Source organism: Strigops habroptila, chromosome 3, assembly GCF_004027225.2.
Source record: "Strigops habroptila isolate Jane chromosome 3, bStrHab1.2.pri, whole genome shotgun sequence".
NCBI lineage: Eukaryota > Metazoa > Chordata > Aves > Psittaciformes > Psittacidae > Strigops > Strigops habroptila.
This window is the reverse complement of record NC_044279.2, coordinates 88,996,848-89,019,388: the sequence shown is the minus strand read 5'-3', so window position 1 is coordinate 89,019,388 and position 22,541 is coordinate 88,996,848. Positions and strand designations below refer to the sequence as shown.

Sequence of the window (22,541 nt, the reverse complement as noted above, 5' to 3'; positions counted from 1 at the left end):
ATTCAAACACAAGAGAAACCATATGGGGGAGACACTCATAAATGCTTTAGCCAAGACAGAAGCTGCAACCAAAGCACAAAGCATGCATCCTGGAAAAACAAACTGCATCAGTTCCAGTATTAGAAAAGGACCCTTCCTACTTACAGTGAAACTATTATCAATGTTTTTAACAGAAGCTGGACCAAGTGCTTAATTTCTAAATTCTAACATAAGCATTATTTCCTATAGCATTAACAGACCTAACATCATAGTGAAAGCTAGTTTACCGTTATTAAAACAAATTAAAGCTCATTCTCCTTATATGATTACATAAAAAATATCAATCATAATAAAAAAAAATGTTCAAGAATGAATCTGTATATATGGATCATTCAACTAAACCTAAACCCTTGTCTTGGGAGGGAATCATTATGACAATTGCTTTTTTCTTCTTGATGCTTCTTTAATAAATCTAGTTACTTCTAAACCTTTTTCCCTGTGTAGCCCCACTTTTTTCCTCAAATCCTCCTGCTTAGTACCACTTTGCAACCTCAAGCACAAACACCTCTACCCTACATAGGCAAAGAAAGTTCACTGCATGTAAGATTCCTGCTGGCCCACACACCTAGGGGAGACAAATGAAATCTGAATGTATGTTAAGTACCAGGCTCAAAGCTTTGCCTGAAGCATTTTGCAAGATTCATCATATTCATCTGTTCTCTCCCTCCTGTGCTGATGAGCAGAACCCTTTCCCTTCCAGGCTGGGGAGGGGATGAAGAGCTTAGGTTGGGGAAAATGAAATATTGCTGTGCCTGTAATGCCGAGAAGTGTTTACCAAGCAATGAAAGAAGCTTTAACCAGCGAGGCTGAGCATGCTTTTAACTGGTCCCTTCAAAGGATAAAACCAACCAACTTGTCCTGACAGCAACAAATTTTCAGACAATTTAAAAATGGCCGTAGTCAGTCGCTTTCGGGTTAACATCTTGTATATATTCAAATATTTTGAAGATAAATTAGACTCTTGCCAATCCTGACTGTTTCTAAACTAACACATATACATACTCCTAGAAGAAACCTCAGAAAGAACAATCTGTGCTCTTATATACACAAAGAAGTGCAACATACACGTGACAGCAGTTGCAAGGTTGCTGTAGAAACCTCAGCAGAATATTCTTTAACCTTGTGGTTAAACTAACAACTGCAATGTTGCAATAAAATATTAACCACAGATGAGCAGAGCTAAAATGAATACAGGTAATACCAAACACTGTAGGACCTGCTTTTCCTTAGCACTGGAGCTCTTTTGTTCTTATAAACAAAAGCTTAAATTGGAAGTTGCATTTTGCACCTTTTGAACAGTTTGAAGGCTGCTAAAGGAAAGCCACCATTTACTGGAGATACATGGGATCCTGCAGAAAATCAGAAAGCACACTCACTCTTTCTCTTAGACTCTACAAGGTTATGGGAATACTGATGTGGTCAGCCAGAAACCAGATTAACACTTCTCAGCAAAAAAAAAAATAAGAGACGAAAAGAAAGGATCCTATAGAGAGGCGAATTTACAGGCTCACACTACAAACAAATTGCCAAATAAAGGTTGAGTACTCTATCAGACAGGGTTGGACTTTGCAAATATGAACAAGAGAGATTAAAAAAAGTGGTAAAGTATAAATTAACAACTAACCCAAACTAACAGCTGAATAATATGAGACAAGCAAAACTAACTGACAGCCATCCCGGTAGAAAGAGAAAATCGGAGATGATCGGGTCATGCACAACCCCTCCGTGTTGGGAATAAGCAGATTACTATTCAGAGCACATGGGGCTGGCATGAAGCTAAACTCGAAGACATTGCACGACATTTGTTTCCAGCCCCTTTGTTTCCTGCATACACGGCTGGCGCTCTGCCTCCATCCCCCTGCCTTCCCAGGCGCCGTGCGGGTCCGTTTTGTCCCTCTTTCCCCGAGGCTGCGCGTCCCTCCCTCTGGCCAAGCTTTGCCTGCCTGGGCTCCTTCTGCTCTTTTGTGCGGCTGTCGGCGGGGTCGGGGGAACCACAGCCGGGGGGGAGAGGGCAGAGAAAAAGGCGGCGAGAGGGCAGAGAAAAAGGCGGCTGGTAGGGGAACCCCAAGTGCGCGAGAGAAGCGGGGTGGGGGAGGAGCCTGGGCAGCGATGAACCCGATGGGCGGCCGAGGAGGACCCCGGGAGGTTACGGGAGCAGCGGCGCCCGGGACTGGCAAGGGAGCGGGAGAGAGCCCCCGAAGCCGGGCTCCAGGGAGCACGGATGGCGCGGTCGAGGCGCGGTCCCCTCCAAAGCCCCGCTGGGGCTGCCGGAGCGGCTGCTGCATGGGGCTGGGCGCCCGGGAGGGTTGCGGCAGATAGCCCCAGACGCCGCTGCCGCTGGGGCTGCGCGCCTCCCCGCGCCCCGCTCGCCCTGCCCCCGCAGGCAGCGGAGCCGGGGAGAGGGCCACAGGGGTGTGCGGCGTGGGTGACTAGCGGGACGCCGAGGCCCCGCCTTCCCGCCTCGCATCCCGGGCGTGACGAGAGGGGGAGATGGACCCGAGCCGGCGGGATTTGCACTATGACATTCGTCGGCTTCGTGGCGGCGCTGGTGATAGGCACGATCCCCGGAGCCTGCGAGCTGGGGCACATCTCCGCCAGCCTCCCGGCCACCCCCCACCCGCCGCCCCCCGCCGGCCACCCCCCTGCGCCGCCCGCCGGGGGCTTCGCCGCAGCCCGGCGCCCCTGGCCACCGGCGGCGCCCACCCTCCCGCGGCGGCGGACACCGGGCCGGGCGCCGCGGGGCCGCCGCTGCTCCTGCGCCCTGCTCGGCGGAGGCGGGCGGCCCGGGTGCGCCCCGGGGAGCGGCCGGGGCCGGGCGGAGCGGGGCCGCGCTGACTGCGAGCAAGGTGAGCAGGGAGGGGGCGCCGGGCAGCGGGGAGGGGGCGCCGGGCAGCGGGGAGGGGGCGATGAAGCGCCGCCTCGGGCGTGTGGTGGCGGCGGAGCGGAGCTGCTGGCGGACGGGCGGCTTCGCTGGACGAAGAGCCTTAGCAGAGCGGCGGCGTTCTCACCATCCCCTGCCCGGTTCACCGTCGTTGGAGGGAGCGGGTAACAGGGGAACGGACACCTTTTGCCACAGTGACAGCAAACGCTTTTGTGAGAGGAGCGCTTAAACTTTTACATCAGTAGATGCAGCGGAAGGACGAAGGTCCGACCTGGTTTTAGTCCGACGCTATTTTAATACTAGGTAAATCGCGTTAAGAAGCTGCGCTTAAAGTATTCAGTAGGCTCAGTGAGCCAAGGCTGCCATTCCCCTTTTTGTAATCGGGCACACTTCTGTGGGAAGCACTTACGTCTCCAGAAGCCCAGTGGCAGAAGGAAAAGCAAAAGGATGCCGTGCTCTAAACACGAACTGCTCCCATAGCATCTCTTTCTTTCTCCCCCTTTCCCTACATTCCCCATCTTGTGATAGTTGCGACTGCAAGTTAGCGCTGGTGCTTAAGGACATCCGTGACCCAGCCAAGAGACCTGCCCCCCCATCCCCCCTTCCACTCCCCCGCTAAACTCCCAGTGACTTCAGTGGAAGTTTTCAGTGCATAAGGTCTGAACAGCAATTTCAGCATTCAGCCCTTGAGCCAGCACTGTTGGCGTTAAATATATAATACATTTATGTACAGTCTGGTTTGGAACGACTTCACATTTGAAACTGGGACCCCACCTAGAGTACTGCATGCAGCTCTGGAGTCCTTGGTACAGGAAAGATATGGACCTGTTGGAGAGGGTCCAGAGAAGGGCCACAAAAATGATCAGAGGGATGAAGCACCTCTCCTATGAAAAACGCCTGAGAACTGGGGTTGTTCAGCCTAGAGAAGAGGTTCCAGGGAGACCTTATTGAGGCCTTTCAGTTCTTATGGGGAAAGACTTTTTACCAGGACCTGTTGCGACACAACGAGGGGTGATGGTTTTAAACTAAAAGAGGGAAGATTCAGGCTGGATGTGAGGAAAAAATTCTTCACAATGAGGGTGGTAAAATACTGGCACAGGTTGCTGAGAGAGGTGGTGGATGCACCATTCCTGGACACATTGAAGGCCAGGCTGGATGTGGTTCTGGGCAACCAGATCTAGTTGAAGATGTCCGTGCTCATTGCAGGGGGTTGGACTAGATGACCTCTCAAGGTCTCTTCCAACCCAAACTATTCTATGACTCTATTCTGTGATTTTCTCCTGTATGTCTCTGGTATTATCTCCTACCTAAGTAAGAATTATGTCCTATCTCTATCTTTACTAGAAATAATCAAGCATAATTTTTGCAACAAAAATAAGAAGTTCCCTTCTTTGTTGCCCTTCCTGTTACGTATCTTGTAATATCACAAGGTCAGCAAGGAAGTTGATCACTGATATCAATAATTTTGTTCTTGTGGAAGTTTTTTGGGTTGTTTTTTTAATTAATTTACTTTCAGATCTCTGAAGAGGGTTGTTATCTTTCTCTTCCAACAATAGCCCTAGAAGGTGTGTGAAAAAAAATCTGATAATTTGACCAATGTGATAGTAATACATATTGGTATAAAATATCACATGAAGAGCATATGGTGACACTAGGGTGCCTCCAGATCGATCGTTTACGCATTAAAAGAAAAATGCAGCTTCCAAGTCAAATGTTGTATTCCTTCAAGAAAACAGAGGGATGTTACGCATTACAGATGTTCTCCTGGAAAGAATACCAGGCAGCTGATGCCATGTAGGAGAAAATAGATAACTAGACACAGATGAAAAATAAATCTAGAAGCCTTCACACCCTTTAACTCATCTCAATTTGGGAAAGGGATCTCACAGTTGCTGCGTTGATTTAGCCCGTCATATTTATAGCTTTTTTTTTTTCAGTATTCTTCAGTCTGATTCCTAAAATACTTTGTGAGGACTTGGTCTAACATGTTACAGTGAAGAAGAACATGGCATTGTATTGCTAAGAACCCAGGATTGCACTTACTAAATTCCAGAATCCCCTGCGAGTTCAGCACAAATGTGATTAAGTAAAAACCACCAAAAGTACTACATGTTTTGGGTTTAGCCATGTTTCTTTAGTCTTTTCAGAATGATGCTTTTTTTTCCCCAGAAAAAGGAAATCCAGGTTAGCCCCTGTTAAGAGGTAGGATGTAGCTACTGAACAATAGACAATACTTCCTTATTGAAAGGTTGTCTGCTCCTACTGGACTCAGAGGTAAATTCTCAGTGACATCAACAGAACAAACATCTGTCCTAAAGCCTTCATTGAGGTGATACTAAAGTATTAGTGTGTGAAATGGCTTGAGGTGAAACACGGAAATAAATAAAGCCATTTGCCCAGAAATGAGAAACGTTTTTGTAGCATTCATCATGAAGTATGTTCCTTTGTTACAAGAAGCAAAGAAATGCAAGTAAGGCAATGCTATGATGCATTTTATAGCTGGAGAAGGACAGACTATTCAGAGATGAACTCACTGCATCTACTGCTTTAGTACAGGTGCTAAGGAACCCATGCTCAGTTATTCAGCACCTGCAATGACTAAATACAATACCATGTTCAAAGCCTTCACTGTAAATCTCCTGGCTTTTCTAGCTTACACAGTAAGACTTATCTGCAAAGTTAACTGACTAAACTTTGTGCATGTGTATCTATTAAACTTTATATTTAAACATTAATGGCAAATAATAATGATGATGATGATAATAGTAATAATGATAATACAAGTGCCTTTGCAATTATACTATGTGGTACCAGTCTAAAGTCTGTTTTATAGTTTAAATAACTGATTTTGGTGTTTCATTTCCTTCCTTCTCAAATGAGAGATGTCTGGGTAATATTATTTATTCATGCCTTGAAAGCAAGTAAAGCAAGGAGCAACATACATATAAAAATTATCATGATTAGCCAAGGAAATCATAGAGGAAAATAAATGAGTCTGAGAGTACTCTGTACGCAGAGCCAACATAAGTCCAGCAAAGTTCAGTACTTTAGTTACTGCTAGTAACAACTTACCTGTAATGCACTCATGCTTCAAAAAAGAGGCCTACCTCAGTACCTAGAAGCAACCACTGCCCACAACATTACTGTGGCATGTAATTACAGTATTCTGCATGTTATGCTGTTTATGCTATGTTGTTACATATCTAATTTAAACCTCTTTTAGTCAAGTGGCTTAACTCTTTTTCTCTATTTTACAAAGGGGAAACAGTACAAGAAAGGGTGTGTGTCTCTGCCAGAGGTCACCCTACCTATCAGTGGCAGAACTGGAAATAAAATCCACATCTCCAGAATGGCCAGATTGTAGAGTCTTTCCATTTAAGTTGCTTTTATCACAGGGTAATTCCACTAATACCAATCAAATGATGCTTTACTAAACTGTGAGAGAAGAATCAAGCCTCAGGCTTATAGTCTAAACAGGAGATTTTTCTCCCCATTATACTGTAGTCCAGGCAGTTGATGGAAGGTCTTTTTGGGGGTTTGTTTTTTTTAAGACCATAGGGTTAAAGACAAAAAAAGGATGAAAAAATAAACATGAATATCTGTATTTTCCTCCAAAGAAGCAGCTCTCCTGAAACCATTCTTATTACAGCTGCACAGCATAAGACCTCTCACTTTCTACAGTTCTGTACCACATAAGACAATGGCAGATCTTTAGAGCCTGTTATATTCCTAACACTTCCATTTATTTTTTCAGAGCCTTAAACCACTGATCGTTGGCATGATGAATCTCACTCTGCAGGGGAACCAGTTCAGCACATTCACACTCAATATATACAATATTTATGAAACCTCTAATGTAAGGATCCTTGAGTATGCAATACTGCACTCTGCTGAAGTTCTCAAGATAGTTCTTTAGAAGTAGTTTTGATGGATGCACCCTTTTTTCCAAGGTTAGAATACCAGGAGAAAATAATTATAATTTTAGACTAAGAGTAGTGCTCAGCAAAATGATGGACAATAGCATTCACTGATCACAGCGAGCATCATCCATAGTTTTGCTGATTTGCATAGTTTTGCATCAACAAGATGAATTTCTTTGATTTTAACCAAGCCTGATCCTGGAAGGGAAAAAAAGTTGCCATTGATTTGAACTGGTGCTAGATTTGACTTGTACTACAGATAGCTTTTTACAAGTACCTCACACAAACTGATTAATTAGTTTCATTCTGAAACTGGGATAGACTCTTTTACATGTCTTATGAATCATCCAATAGCATTCTGAAATACTGTGAGTTACAACATGGTTACATGGGATATATATACAGGATGTGTCAATAGGAGACGCTCACACTTTATGTCAATTTGGACTTACCTAATTGACTCCAGGGCAACAGAGATGAACAATCAGTGCAGGGCCTTTCTGTAGCACTATCCGACACTGAAATCCGACGACCTTAGAAATGGAAGCAGAAATGAAAATATTTGTTGTTTTTACAGGTTTCCAAAATTTAAAGTACTTATTTTGTTTTGCTTTAAATCTGCAATTTCAGAGCACCCAGCACCAGGGTGAAAGGCACAGACAGCTTCTACTTCCGATCCCTATTTTCCAAATCTGCACTTGGCCAAATCACAAACCTTTGGAAAAAGGTGTTTATGAAGAAACTACTGGCACACATTTAGCCAACACTATAAACCCCACTGCTGCATCACACACATGTAGAGCAGAAGTGGAAGGGATTTCCATTCTATTTGCAATTCAGCCATGGTTTTACTTCTTGTTTTGCTTGAGGAGAGAATGCTGAATTTTGTCCTGGATGGTTGAGGTTAATCATAGTTGTAGATATCAATACTATCCTGTGAGGAAAGTAGTGACTCACTGCAACCAGCATGTTAGAATTATTATAGCATATATTTGGTTAACTCTATCAAAACCAGCAGGCATAATAACAGGTTTAATACTGGTTACACGTAAAAATGGACTTTTTTTTTTTTAATTTATCTCTAGATTAATTTAGTGGATGAAAATCAAGAATATTTTAAAGTTGTTAAAAAAATTACCTTTAACAATAATCTTGTGTTTTCTCTTCTGTATGATAGAAGCTGGTTCTTTATCCTATTTTCTTGTGACATGGTCAAAGGCTGGTTATGAGTGCTACTGCCCTTCATAAAACATTGGTGTTCCTATACACAGCTAGAAATCTACAGGAAAAAGGCACGCCAAAATATTTTGTTGAGATATTAGATTAATTTTTTTAAAATCCCTCATTTATTGTTTTCAGCTATGTCTTTTCCCACAGGCATGTAGGAATAAGGCACTGTCCCTTCCAGTCATTCTCCCTTCCTTACCACTAATACCAGAAGTATGCTTTCCCACTGCAACAGGGAACAGATGTCACCTGGGGATCTTTAGGGGGTGGCAAGGGAAAAGCTGTTTTCTTTCTTTAATGGTATATGTCCACAGTGAGAACTCTGTGCTTATCAAACTTCTTTCCTGAGGCTTCTACTGAAGATGTGAAGGATTTCAGATTTCTGTCATTTATCTCTTGTGCTGTCTTCTGCTCTGTGTACATGAATAAATTCTTCCACTGTTGTAATTGGGAATTCTGTAAATACAGAAAGAGGAGTGAGCCAAATTCTGCCATGGAGACCTTAGAAGAGAATTTTATTCTTCAAGTACTCCCTTATAATTTGAATAGAAATAATGTGTAATGTGTGTTCAGGAAACACTGTATTGATTTCAGTAGGTGTCATGCAGGACTCTAAGGAATCATGTACAAAAATAAACTTATTTTTGGAGATGGCATCTTTAAAATTGCTTTCTGGTATGTCAGGAATCACTTTACTGTGACTGCAGCTGATGTTTCAAGTGAAAATAATAGTCCATACAAAAGTCTGGTGAAGAGCAGAAATAAACAGAATTCCAGACTCTGTCTGTATGTCACAGAAAAACACAGATTAAAATTCTAAAGGCAGATAAACAATGTAGAACATGTCTACACTAGTGATAATCCTGTATTCGGAACAACAGGTCACTCCATCATATGAGTTGAATAAATTTTGTTTGTAATTTACTGCATAGTAGGTTACTGCTGAGGAAGTAAATAGGAGGCAAAAAGGAACTTGAAACCAAGTTTGAGGTTAATTAATTCCTCGAGTTATTTGGCAGTCATTTGGCTTTGTGGCTTTATAAAATATACTGAACTAAATTAAAACTAGGACACAATCTGAGTGAAAGCTAAGAAGAAAAAGTGAATCTACCTATTATCATCATCGTCGTCATTCGTTACACATACGTGAACACCTATACAATGAAATGCAGGCACAAACATTGGTTTTCTCCCATTGCTAAAATCCCTGCAAACTGAATGATGATGGTGTAGCTTCTGATTTTAAGTAGATCACAGAACAGAGGCAGATGGATTAACTGAGATTTCAGGCAATACTAGAGCATGCAATTAGGCAATGTTTGATAAATTAACAGAAATGTATTCTTGTCGAATTTCTGCTCTGTTATGACTCTGTTCTGCTTCTGTTGAGTTCTACCTATGACCAGCTTTTTCACACCTTCACCAGTGACACTTGGCTGCCTTCAACAGCAGATCCATCTGGCATGTGAAGTAAAACTACTGTAATGACAAAATGCAAAATCTGCTAATTTTCTTTCAATTCTGTGTTCTGTAGCTCTCAAGAAGCAGACTATTTTTAAATTTTTTTAGAGGATTCCTCATGGGGTTTTTTGAGAATTTGGTAAAGACCTCTCATGAATTAATGAAACCACATCCAGTGTTTTTCTGTCTGAGAACAAGTATGAACAAATGCATTCTTTGGCTAAATAAACTGCTGACATCCATGACACGCATAATGTTACACTGGTCAGATCAAAAGCTATGCAATCCATGTGGTTGTTTTCTGATTCCCTTAAATTGGATGGAATTATGTGGAAGATAGATAGAAATATGGCACTCCTATATATATATACTTACTGCTCATTTGGGTAGAGGTAACCACATTTAAGTAATTATGTGTAGTCTATACATACTTTTTTTTTTGTTAGATCTTTAAGTTGTAGCATCAGAGGGATCAGAAATGTGATGTCAGTATAAGAAGGAAAATGTTTTCCTCATGTAAAAAAATGTTACCTCCTTTTGTATATCACTGTGTAAGAATGTCAGATGTGCCAGAGCGCTGCTTAGAAGCAGCTCGCTCAAAGAGCACAAAGATGGTGACACATAGAACAGAGACAAAATGAGGTTCGCAGTCTTTTGTATGGGATGCATTAACCGAGCAATAGAGTATCTTGCAGGATTTTTTTTTTTTTTTTTTTTTTAACTAGGGACAGTGAGACTCCAGGGTGGCAAGAATGAGTTTGAAGGTACAGTGGAGGTTTATTTGAATGGAATCTGGGGAACAGTCTGTGGGAGCCATTGGGACAATGATGATGCAACAGTTGTATGTCGACAGCTTGCACTTGGGTAAGTTTCAGCCTGAGTAAAAATCAGTCAACCTATTTTAATGATGTTTCAGTATAAAGGGCAAATTATTTTGCAAATCCTGAGGGCTCTTTGTGTTTGGTGATTGTTTTTTCTGTTTAAAGTTGTTGAATGCTGAAGATGTTCTTCCCAGAACCCTTCACTTCCTTCAATTGCATTGTACTTCAAAGAGGTTGCTGTGAGAATCAGTATTTCATTTGAAAGCTGCATGTGGGATCTGGAAGGGAGCAGACCAGCCTAGAAACTATCCTTTCCAAGTGAAAAGTGTGAACAGGTCAGAAAAGCTTTGTGAACAAAAATTACTTTACTAGACCTCCACGAGATGTCCACAAGGGCAGAAATATGAGGTCTGATCTGATCTCACTTGTGGAAGTGCCAATTAAGAACAGCTCCAGTGAGGTTACTGAATCTATAAAAATGTAAATGTGTCCAGAATTAGGCTCTATATGGGCTCCTAATCATAGGAAAATTTCTATGATGGGAGCATGGTGTTCATTCCACCCTGCCAAAAAACATCTGGGACTCATCCTAGGTTTCTAGAAAATATGGCATTTTTGTTATGCACATCATCTAGTTAGATAATCTTTGTGGTTTACTTTCAGAGTTGCACATTGACAACAAAACCCCCAAAAACCAGACAAGTTTTGTAGCTTTATATTTCCATGGCAACGTTTTACAGAGTTATAGTAATACTGGACAGGTTGAAAGTCCCTGCAGTGTCCTCATTGACTACTATTTCCCTCTGCTGTTGGAATGGAGTTAATCAACAGGACCTTTTAACATAATTAATTAAACTCTAGATAATGCCTATAGTGATACTGCAATTGCAGTAGTAAGATAAAACTGAGGTAAGGAAGAAAATGCCCATGCCAAAAGGGAGTTTAAAAAATAAAATACAATCTCAGCTTCTAAAAAATTAATGCTCTGCAAGTTAGCAACCAAATTACTTCAATATCCCCCCTTAGCACCTCATTCATTTTGCACTTTCTCAATAAGCCACAAAGTATCACTGCCTTTATTGCTTTTCTAACATTTCTTTCAGTCACATACCAAAGTAAAGTAGTGATTTTGTCTGCTACAAGCAGTAAGGGGCTTTTATAGCATACCTGCACTGTTACATTCCTAATGATTATTCTACTGTTTAAGACTGCTAGTCAGAACTAAATCTAAACTGTTGTATAATGTTCAATACTAATCTGGACACACCATGCCAATTTATAAAAATATGAGGATCAGATGAGATAAAAGTTCAGCCATCTGAAAGCTGTGATTTTGCTTATGACTTCAGCTGTCTACGTGCAATGTCTTCTTTCCTCATTTTTATGTAAGTTCTTTTTGCCTTCCATACCCTAAACATTTCAGTTGACCACCACCACTATTAGCAAAAGTAGTCCAGTGATACAGGTGAGTGGTTTGCTCTTTTCAACAGAAATGGCTTAAATCTCAATCGAGACCAAAAAGCCACAAGCAGACAGTAGCTGGAAGTTTCTGTTACCACGAGTGTTTGGCAGGAATTCAGATCCATATCCCACAAGGTAAACTCACTAGGTGTTATTGGTGTCTTTCAGGTGCTTCTATCTATTCATTTGTTTCTAAAATATTTGGGCTTTAGTTTTAATTTAATCTTGTTAATTAAATTAAACTTTTTAATGTGGCATTATATGGAAGAAAAGATGGCTGAATGATTGCCACTGTAGGTTCAGTATGGGAAGGAAAAGGAAGCTGTTTATTCTGGATGGGAATGGCTGAATAGAGAATAATGGATATGGGCCTGATGTAATGGAGTATGAGGTGGTTTCAACGCCCCATGGTCACAACTGTATTATATGATGTGTATGGGCAGAGGACTGGTATGTTTTAATGGAGTAAATGCGAGGATAAGCTTTAAAGGCCCGTCAGCATTACCTCTCCTGGCAACTGCAGTGGGATGGTACTATAGATTCACCTAGGGACTGTGGATTCCACGTTGATTTTTGTAGTTAAGAACTGGGAGAACAGGAATGTGGCTGGCCCTGCAGCAACACAGGCCATTGTACTAAAATATCCCGCAACAAAATAGTGAGAACTGGGTCGCATGTGTTACTTTTCTTTGTGCAGAAGACCATGTTGGACTGTACGAAAGTATGACGAATTTACACTGCTGAAGAAAGCCTTTTCTTCTCCAGGATTTACAGATGAGAAAATGTTCCACTTCTGCTCCTCCCACTCTAATGTCCTATCCTGATTATTTTTCTTACAGTGAAAAAGGTACAGCAAAACATGTACCATTTTCTGGACTGGGACTTACTCCTGTTTACTGGAATGAAGTGCATTGTCGTGGTGATGAAGAAAATATATTGTTATGTGAAAAAGACACCTGGCATGATGGAACGTGTCCTCAAAAAATGGCAGCTGCTGTCACATGTAGCTCTTCCCCGGGTAAAAAAAACCTCACGGTTTGATTACCTCCTTTCCTTATTTAAATAGAAGTAGTAGTAATTACTTGTTATTAAATTAGAAAAAATATTAAGACTTCTTGGAACAGGAAATTAAACAGATTGTATCATTGCATCATTACCTGTTTCAAATCCCTCTATGCTATGCAAGCCTCAACTAGCTGAACTGTTTTTTACCTTTCCATAGTCAACAAGGAAATTGTTGCTTTGAGATGTAGGTTGTGAGAAAGGGTGAGGCAGCAGAAAGCTCCTACTGTAAAAGTAGGATTTTTTCCCCTCGCATCTGTTTTTTTTAACTTTTAAAAATTATTCATTTATTTATCCAGAGGGTGTCTTTGATAGCTACATACACTACATGTCAATTTGTTAGCTTTTCTTGAACAGTAGAGAGGAGCAGCAATTTCACAAACAGATGATGCCTTCTCCTTTGGTATAGAAGTGTTGGGATGACATTCCTTCCTGTGAACATGGCTGACATTGCACAAGGAGCTGTGAAGTTTTTGCCCTATTCTGCGTACATTTAAAAAAAGTCCAAGTCTTTCTAGCTTAAGACTGCTACCATATACATCACTCCCACAAGTCAAATTGATATTCTTAGAAAAAAAGTATTATTAATGTTTTTAAGATATGTCAGATTATTTTAATCAATATGCTAAACAGCAACTAAACAGGTAATTATGCCATGACATTTAAGATCCTGCTGCCGTTGAGGAAGGCTAGGCTGGCAGTGCTGAGGAGCTGGCAATGCCAGTCTCTTCTACTGTAACCAAAACATGGATGGCCACAGTCAGTTCTGTGCTGCCTTTCCTCTCATACTTATGTTCCATTACCTACTGCCAAAGGCAGATGCATTTGTGTCCTAAAGCACTACTATTCATGAGGAATATTTTGATAAATGACTTCTAAAAAATCATTTTGGTCTTAATTGAGAAAACTATAGTGTGGAGGGACAGGAGAATCTTTCTAAACTAGCAGATGAGTTGAAGGACCAAAGCAAGAGAAATAGTTTTGCTTAAAGACATTGAAAACTATAAATTTGCAAATTATACTTTTAGATTATACGGTTTTCCTTCTGTTTATGGACATTTTCATCAGAAAATTTGGTTTGCTTAGGTAAATTTATTAAAGGACTGTTGTCTGTTTCAGTAATGCTGAAAGAAAGTTTACCAGTAATGAAGAGTCCAGGATATAGGAAATAAATTAAATTGATCCCAAGTTTCAGCAGACTAGATGAAGCTTTCGTGTTTTGAAGGTTTTACTTCAACTAGAAGCCTTTTTAAGTAATTACAAATGCCCTCCATTTTTTTTAAGCCAAGAAATAGATGAAATAGTAGCATTAATTGCTTGGAAGGCCTACAAAGAAAAATTAATCACATTTTAAATAATTCAGATGTTAGATATGGTGAAACTTTAAAATAACCTTTTAAAATAATATAGCAATTATTTTCCATATGGTTTTAAACTGTTGCATTATTATAACTTTATGCAGAAGTGATGCTTTCAAGACAATTTCTTGCTGGACCAGAAAAAGGCTAAGGGTTTGAAAAGACCAAAAACCAAACTGTATCTCAGAAACAGGAAGGGAATAAATGAGACTCCACAGTCAATGAGATTTCACTGCTCTGACTGGAATTACCAAAGAAATGAGAAAACATGAGAATGAATTTCTACTTCTGTGATAATGAAAGAATTTTGGCCTCTCAACTTCCTATTTTACCCTCTGGGACCAAGCCTATACAGAGCTGATTTTGCTTGTACTGGTAGAAATGCAGCTCTAACTGATTGATTGTAGTATTTGGCCTTACAGCCCTAAGTACCTGTGAACATTCTGACCCTTAAGTAACTCAAGATCAGTATGGTTACTTGTCTGTAAACATAATATTCTTCAGCTACTGAAGAGTGGCACTAGGGGAACTCATTTCTAAGAAGTTTAATCTCAGGTTTTCCATCTAACAAGAAAAAAAAGTGTGGTTCTTGAGAGATGTCAGAGAAACCATTAAGTGATCTTTTTTCTTTACTATCAGGATAACATTCTGGGGAAAAAATGACCTTTTCCTATATTCTACGTTTGATCACAGCCTCTGTCTTTACTCCAATCCGGCTGGCTGGTGGGAACAACACTCACGAAGGAAGAGTAGAAGTCTACCACGCTGGCCAGTGGGGGACTGTCTGTGACGATCAGTGGGATGATGCAGATGCTGAAGTTGTCTGTCGGCAGCTTGGCCTTGGGTTTGTTTTTCTACATATTTTCTCCTCCAGCAGCAAAGCAGGAGAGTTAGTCAAATATACAGCTTGGAGTTGTCAAGAGATGCTCCTTTAAAATTGCAGTAATACTCTGAAGCAGTAACTAAGTTCATTTATAGAAGGTTCAGGCACAGCACCATTACTTTCAATTCCCTGGTACTCTGATTTATAGGGGGCAGTTTTCAGTGTCAATCAGGGGCAATTTGTCTCTCAACCAGGCAAAAGATGTGTCTGAGAATAAATGCTAACTTTTTAGTGAAAACGCACTACAATTTCAGTAAAGTTTCAATCAAAAACTGTAGGTGAAAAAAAGCAAGTTCCTTTGATAATTAAAATCCTTACATGCATTTTACTCAAGAGTCTAACAGTCTCCTTGCTTTGGAGTAAGAGCACTGCTTTGATAGAAAGGATATGTTTTTTGGCATGCCTGTGAGAATCTCTCAAGATTTGTTTAAGTCACAAGTCTCCAAAGATTGTCACTTTGCATATACTGAGTAGAGATCTATTTGAATTTTTGACAGTTAAAACTTAAGCAGTGTTTCTGTCTGACTAAGCGTGGTCCATGATAGAGTCACAGCAGCTGAACAGGATTTTCTTGCTCCTCTTTGGGGAGCGAGAAGAAAAATCACCCTCCAGGGGTGATTTTGATACCACACAGAAGATAAGTATTCAGTATTTGAGGAAAGATGCTTTAGAAGTGGGAGGCAAAGAGGAGAACTGCTGTATCAGAGAGGAATGAGATGGGGACAAGTGGGATGAAAGGCCATATGGGTTGAAGAGGGAAAGAACTAGGAGCAAGATGCAAAGATACTAAGATGTACCCTAAGGAGGAGAAGGGAATTATATCTGAGATAGACTGGAGGAGAACAAAGCAGGTAAGTGCAAAGGAGACTGGAACAGAACTCTCCTGTTCAGTGCTGCTGGGATTATGATGAATTAAAAGAAGTGGCACTGAAGGTAGCAAGTTTTGTTGCATTAGATGCTGGCCCCTAGAGTGCACTTATTTTGTAGCGTGCCACTGAGGCGTTGGACTGCTGATGCCATCCAAATTAGCTCAAAAGGATGAGAACAGTGCAGTACTCCAAAAGCTCCTACATATCCTGGTGAGCTATATGGGAATCTACATACTCCTCTGACATCTGATTTTAATTTTCCCCTGGTTTATTTTATACTATATTTCTATATTCCTGTACATTTTCAATTGGGAATACCAAACAGAAAGTCTAATCATCTTACAGCCTTTTTCTGCTTCTGAATTGGGCCATTACTAATGAGTCTCGTGATTTACTTAGCTATGCTTTACTTTTCTGTATACTAATGACAAATGTCATGCTCTTAACCTGCCTCCTTACTTATACTAAAACATCTGATTACTTTTATTTAATGTTCATAAACTGCTGTTCTGAGAAGCTTCTAGTTTGATTCTTTTTTCTGGGTAAATAGATTGTATTAAGATGGTGCGAAGTTTTTTTGAAATATGTATAGACATTTACAGAATTTCTCAAGTAATTGACATATCTTGACAAACATGCTCACTATGTGAAGTAAAATTTTACCAACAGTGGCAATAGACCAATTACGAAGTAATAAAAGTAATCTAAACTTACATACTGTTAATCCATCTGGAAATGTGCTACAAATTGTAAAAGTAAAGCATCTCAATAAGTAGCTTCCCACACCCTTTGAACTTTTTTTAATAAATACCAATTTTTTTTTAAATTCTTCTTGACATTGGTGGAGGGGAAAAAAAAATCACTGCAAGATATTTTAGTATGCTATTTGGAATTAGGAAGGTAATTCAGAAGAAAAGGTAATATCTAACTAAAAATCTCTCTCAAGAATAAGGTAGTAACTTCAGACTGAAGCTACATGTTTAGCTAAATGTTTCCTGCTGATTGCTAGAGGACATTTTGGTTTGCTTACCTGCTTCTCTGAAGCAATTTAGACTGTAACTCTTCTCTCCACTGAGTAAGAAGACCTGCTTTCTGGTATTTTCCAAGTTCTCTATCATTTGAAGAAGGTATCTGATTATCAAAAGAAGAGTTTGAAAAATAACAGTACATTTTCAAGATTAAGCATATTAGCTTGAAAATATTAAACCCAAATTGATTAAAAAAAATGAAAACACAAAACGGATTATTTTATCTACCTTTCTTCTGTGCTTTTATTTACTGAGCACTACCATCTATACAGTCTCTACCATGAATTTCCACATCCTTTTTATAGAACTTTTTCCTGATCCTAATTTAATTTTCATAAAGTTTTTATTTCTGTTATTTTTACCATACCCATTTACTCTTTATCAAGAATTTGCATGATTGCTAATTGCAAATTTAGTATTGCTTTCCTTTAAAAAAAAAAAAGAAAAAAAAAGAGAACAGGGATTGTTACATATTTACACAAAGCATTAGAAATAAAATCCACATCTATCTAAATCCATACATGGATTAATGAGTCGGTGCCTTAAAAACTTGAACACCTCCAACTTACATTTAAAACAAAACAATTCACAGCAGTGTACTACTCTGACACACAGTTGCAAAAGCCAGTTAAGAGTTTGAATGATCACATCTCAAAACAAAATAGTCAATACCTGTCATGCTTTCAATATAAGCTGAACATACCATTCCTGTTAGGTGTTACGTGACACTATATGGCTGGTAGTGGAAGACTCTCTTTAAAGCAAACGTGTATCTATAAAGCAAATGAATAAGTAGTACAGAGCCCTGTACCCAAACTGTACGTTAATTAATTTAAACTAACCCTTTAGATAGGTAATTCATTATAATAAAAAAAATTAGGTAGACATTTCAATCTTACAAGTTGAAAAAGACAACAGATACTGAGAATACTTCTATAAAAACTAGACTGGATATGTGAACAGAGAAACTATTGAGTGGAAAGAAAACAAACCATGTGAAAAAACATTTACACATGTAAATGAAAGACATGGTATCTTAAATAGCACTGGAAATATCCTGATAGGTCATCAAGTCGTAAACACTGTAATTTCTGTAATGCTGAAACAATTTTCAATTTACACAGGTTTTTGTGTACAAAATCCTCTATGCTGACATAAAGAGTGTAACACACACAAGGCTGGCCACTGGTCTGCTTTCTGTTCTTGTTGCTAACACTGACCGGTGGTATGACAGTCTCAAGTTACTTGAGATCTCTCTGCTGTGATTCTTCCATGACTAAATGGGGAACGGTCACTTCTATCTGCCGCATCTGGGTGTTTGAGATTTGATTAATGTGCTTTAAGGACAACAGATGAAAGCCACTGTAAAAACATATATCGGATTATTTTACTACATATAAACATTAAATAAAAATTAAAATTAGATTCCTCATACCCAAGATGTACATCAATAATCTCTTTATGAAAGTTATGTTTAAAACATCAAAAAGGACAGAAAAGGAAAATCTCATAGATACAAAACAACAGAAATTGATATTCTAAACATGTTCAAATCATGGAAGTATGGAAACGGTATGTTTAAGTCACTCTGTAGCCCCAGCTGAGACTGAAGTTGACTGTGGAACCACAAACACTGCATCACACAATGTGGGCTGCATTGACAGTTAACAGTGCTCAGGTATTCAGGGGTCCCGGTGCTATTTTAGAAGTTGGATTTGTAACATTTTAGCTCTTCCTGCTGGGTCCCAGCTCTTCAGCTTTCTTGTTCTTGACTGTTCGGTACATTTTGACAGGGGTGTTGCCAAGGCATGGAGCCAGGCCTACTTTGGAGAAGGCTCAGGCCCCCTGCTACTGGATGAAGTGCAGTGCACAGGAAATGAACTATCCATAGAGCAGTGTCCTAAAAGCTCCTGGCGAGAACACAACTGTGGCCACAACGAAGATGCTGGCGTTTCCTGCACACCTCTCACAGGTACTTCAATTACCAATAATCACACAGGAAAACAGTGACAAATGCAGAGTTCACAGCTCTGGAAAGAGAATTTTAAAAGTTTGCAGATGCATAGAATCCCACAGTAATAAAGTGTGCTGGCAGTATCAAAACGAACCAACTATGGAAGTTCTGGCTATGGATATTTTACAGTACAAAACCCTTCATTATTCAACACAAAGCCTTGGTTCCTCAGTAATACACTAACTGCCACTTACTGTGTGAGGCATGCCTTAACTGTGTATCGCATCTACCAACAGCCATTAGTATTTCAGCATAAAAGCAACAGGAAATAACAGAATATACAAAGAAAAAGACAAGGTGTGTACAAAGCAAAATCACATAATCAGAGCCCATTCCTGTGGACTTGGCATGTAATATTAGGAGATCAGTACCTCTTGCAATTGAGAAACTGCATTATGCAATACTTCACAGCTGACTGGCTTTATGGCATGTCTTTCACCTTGTCATTAAATGACACCTCCTGATCAGCACTAGATGTAGTAGTATAATATTCTGATCCTATGCAGTAAATGCAATGTTATTAATTTTGGTTTAGAAGAATAACTGGACCCAAGAAAAACTGATTCTTGTTTTTGTTTTTCCCTAATTGTTAATGACACAGATGGTGCCTTAAGACTAGCAAGTGGGAAAGGCAGTCATGAGGGACGCCTGGAGGTCTATTATACTGGGCAGTGGGGCACAATCTGCGATGATGGGTGGACAGAGCTGAATACACAAGTGGTTTGCCGGCAGCTGGGATTTAAGTAAGATTACCTGATATTAGATATATGACTCTTTGACTTGATGATGATGACAAACATTTAGATGAACCCTACATTATACAAGAGTCTGTTTCTTTAACATTAACTGAGTGCTTCATAGAAACTACTGAGTATAAATCCCTTAAAGCCTGCTTCCCTCAGCCTCAAAGAGACATTTATGGCCTCAGTTTAGGTAGAAGAAAAAGCTTCAACTGAGGTTGTGATTCAGCAGCCTTTATTCACTGATCTCCTTCCAATCATCTTTTTTGCTGAGATCAATGCATATGTTATAGAGAAAAACTGATTTGTTCTGTTTTGCCTGTAAAAAATTGATCCTTGAATTTGTATTAATGTAATGGTAATTTCTTAAAAAAAGCATCAATGAAGAAGCAGCATGGTGCTCACACTGAATTTAATGCTGACTGAACCTATTCTGTCACAGTTAACACTGTTTACTGGTACTACTCGAGAAACCTTTATTTCTTCAGAAATAATTTATTTTCTTTCTAGTGCTTAAGTATGACTTGTTGTCCTATCACTGTGGACCAAAACGTTACCTATATGTTATGCAGGTACGGAAAAAGTGCCCCAGAGGGCTACTCAGAAGGAAGCTCTGGGCCCATCTGGTTAGATGATGTCAGCTGCTCAGGGAAGGAGACAAACCTCCTGCAATGCTCATGGAGAGAGTGGGGAAAACATGATTGCAACCATCAGGAGGACGTCAGACTTATTTGCTATCCAGATAATGAAAACCATAAGCTCAGACTCGGTAAGGCACCTCTTTGTTACAGTCACAGCATAAGTATTGTGGTGGGTGCAGATCTGAGCAAAGTACAGTATACTTAAGGATGCTCAAAGTTAATATTTGGCAGATGTGTGTAAAGAAGGGAAGGTAAAAAAAGCTCACTTTTCTCCTGAAGGAAGTAATCAAGCTTTGTTTAAAGGAACATAGACAGAACATTAAACATGAACACAAATTTGTAAGCCAACAAAGTCAGATTCCAGAGATTTCAGTATTTACTAGATTTTAGACCTATTCAGCACTTCCTAATGGTATACCTCATTTCACTCAGCACTCTTCAAGTTCTAAGTAACTCTCTCATGCTATCAAAAGTTGGAGACATACACTAGCACTGAGGAATATAAATCAGTAGTATATCTATCTGCCTTACATTCAAGTAATCTGAAAAAAGAGGTATGGAGAAAGAGCGTAAGTTCAGAGCAAGAAGGAAGAGCGAGAAGCATGAAATTATTTCTGTATGAGTATTGCCTATCATTTATATTGTGCTTGGGTGAATGGGCTAATTATGTAGTGGCACTGTAGAACAAAATATATGCAAATGAAGGCCAAAGATTCCCAAATCCACATGTAATAATTAAACAAGGATTCTGTCTATCAGATATGCACAGTACAAATTACAGGAGAACAAGGGGTTGCTCAGTGATTCTAAGAAGTTTCATTTTTAAAATTTACTACCTACAAAGTTTGTAGCTTGTCAAGATGTAGCCTTTTACAAAATCATTGCTGATAGTCTTCAGTTTACCCGAGTGTATTTTAGTCGATTTTGAATTTAGAATGATAATTAGTGGAGTTAGAGCCACAGCTTCTACTGAAATGCAATGGATTTGTACGCCTGGGTGCCTGAAGTTCTCTGGAAATTACAGACTGAAGGTCTATCCTGCAAACTAAGACATGGATTCACCGCAAGACATTGCCACCTGTTGTAACAACAATCAGCACTTCTACATGTACTTTTCTGGTCTTCCCCTCTTTATAGTCTTTTTCTTTATAACCTTTTGACCTCTCACAATCCAATGAATGTTTTATGTTGCAGTACAGTTCCGTTATGTGTAGATGATGTCAAATTGTATTTGGTAGACAGAATTTTCTCAGACCAAATATAACAGGAATTCGAATAATGACTGTTGTCTTTATAAATGCAAACCATCTGTGCTGCTTTGCTCAAATTCCTAAAAAAGATAGTCTTATCTGAAGGAGGTCTGGTTCAGTTAAATACATCCATATATTAACATTCTCACACACATCCACCATTACCAGAAAGTTTTATTAATTTCATGATCATAAGTTTATATGTCTCTAGCTGGGTAATCATCTTGTTCCAGAGTAACACGTAATTTCAACAACAAAATGAAGACAGTGTATCTAACATTTCCTACAAGACTTCTGATTGGAAACTGGACAAAGACTATTGTTACCATTTACTTCCCAGCATTTGAAAAAGCCCTCTAGGGATGACCTGAGGAAATACGGACATTAAGGAACATTAAGGAAAAGTGAAATAGAATACACTACAATAACTACAACACTTGTGTACTATGTAAGATCATAACAATGTAGCTAAACAGAAAGTTGTTGAAGTTAATTCATGTAGGTGTCCTGACAGTATGAACTCCAGTATAAACAACATGCTTTAAATAACATTTGAAGCAAAGAGACTTTAATTTTGTTTTCAAATCTTTCCTTTTTTAATTAATTAATTAGGCCAGATTTAACTAGCTCTGATCCAGAATAAGGTTTGGTATGCAAAAGTTACTCATACCCTAAATTAATCTGAATTAAATAGCAAATGCAAATGTCTCAAAATACTGCTTTATTTAAGAGCATAGTTAAGTAATTTCTCATCCTGACTGATTTAGAAAAGATTAGAAACAGGTTGGAAGAATGAGGAACAGTCTTTCCAATTATTCTGAAAAGAAACTCTCATTAGTGTACTAAGGATTATAAAGTATGACATATTAGAAGATTTAGAAGGCGA

The 22,541-nt window shown here is 39.5% G+C and overlaps 1 protein-coding gene across 1 annotated transcript in view; it reads left to right on the top strand.

The window, feature by feature from the left end:
* Positions 1 to 2,093: 2,093 nt before the first annotated feature.
* PRSS12 (serine protease 12) overlaps positions 2,094 to 22,541 on the top strand; it is a 45,048-nt gene continuing 24,600 nt past the window's right edge. Inside the window, exons 1-7 of the mRNA XM_030478436.1 lie at positions 2,094 to 2,885; positions 10,254 to 10,392; positions 12,650 to 12,828; positions 14,924 to 15,074; positions 18,804 to 18,982; positions 19,626 to 19,767; positions 20,337 to 20,533. Coding sequence (XP_030334296.1) covers positions 2,261 to 2,885; positions 10,254 to 10,392; positions 12,650 to 12,828; positions 14,924 to 15,074; positions 18,804 to 18,982; positions 19,626 to 19,767; positions 20,337 to 20,533 — 1,612 coding nt within the window. The 5' untranslated portion in view covers positions 2,094 to 2,260. The remainder of the gene's footprint in view (positions 2,886 to 10,253; positions 10,393 to 12,649; positions 12,829 to 14,923; positions 15,075 to 18,803; positions 18,983 to 19,625; positions 19,768 to 20,336; positions 20,534 to 22,541) is intronic.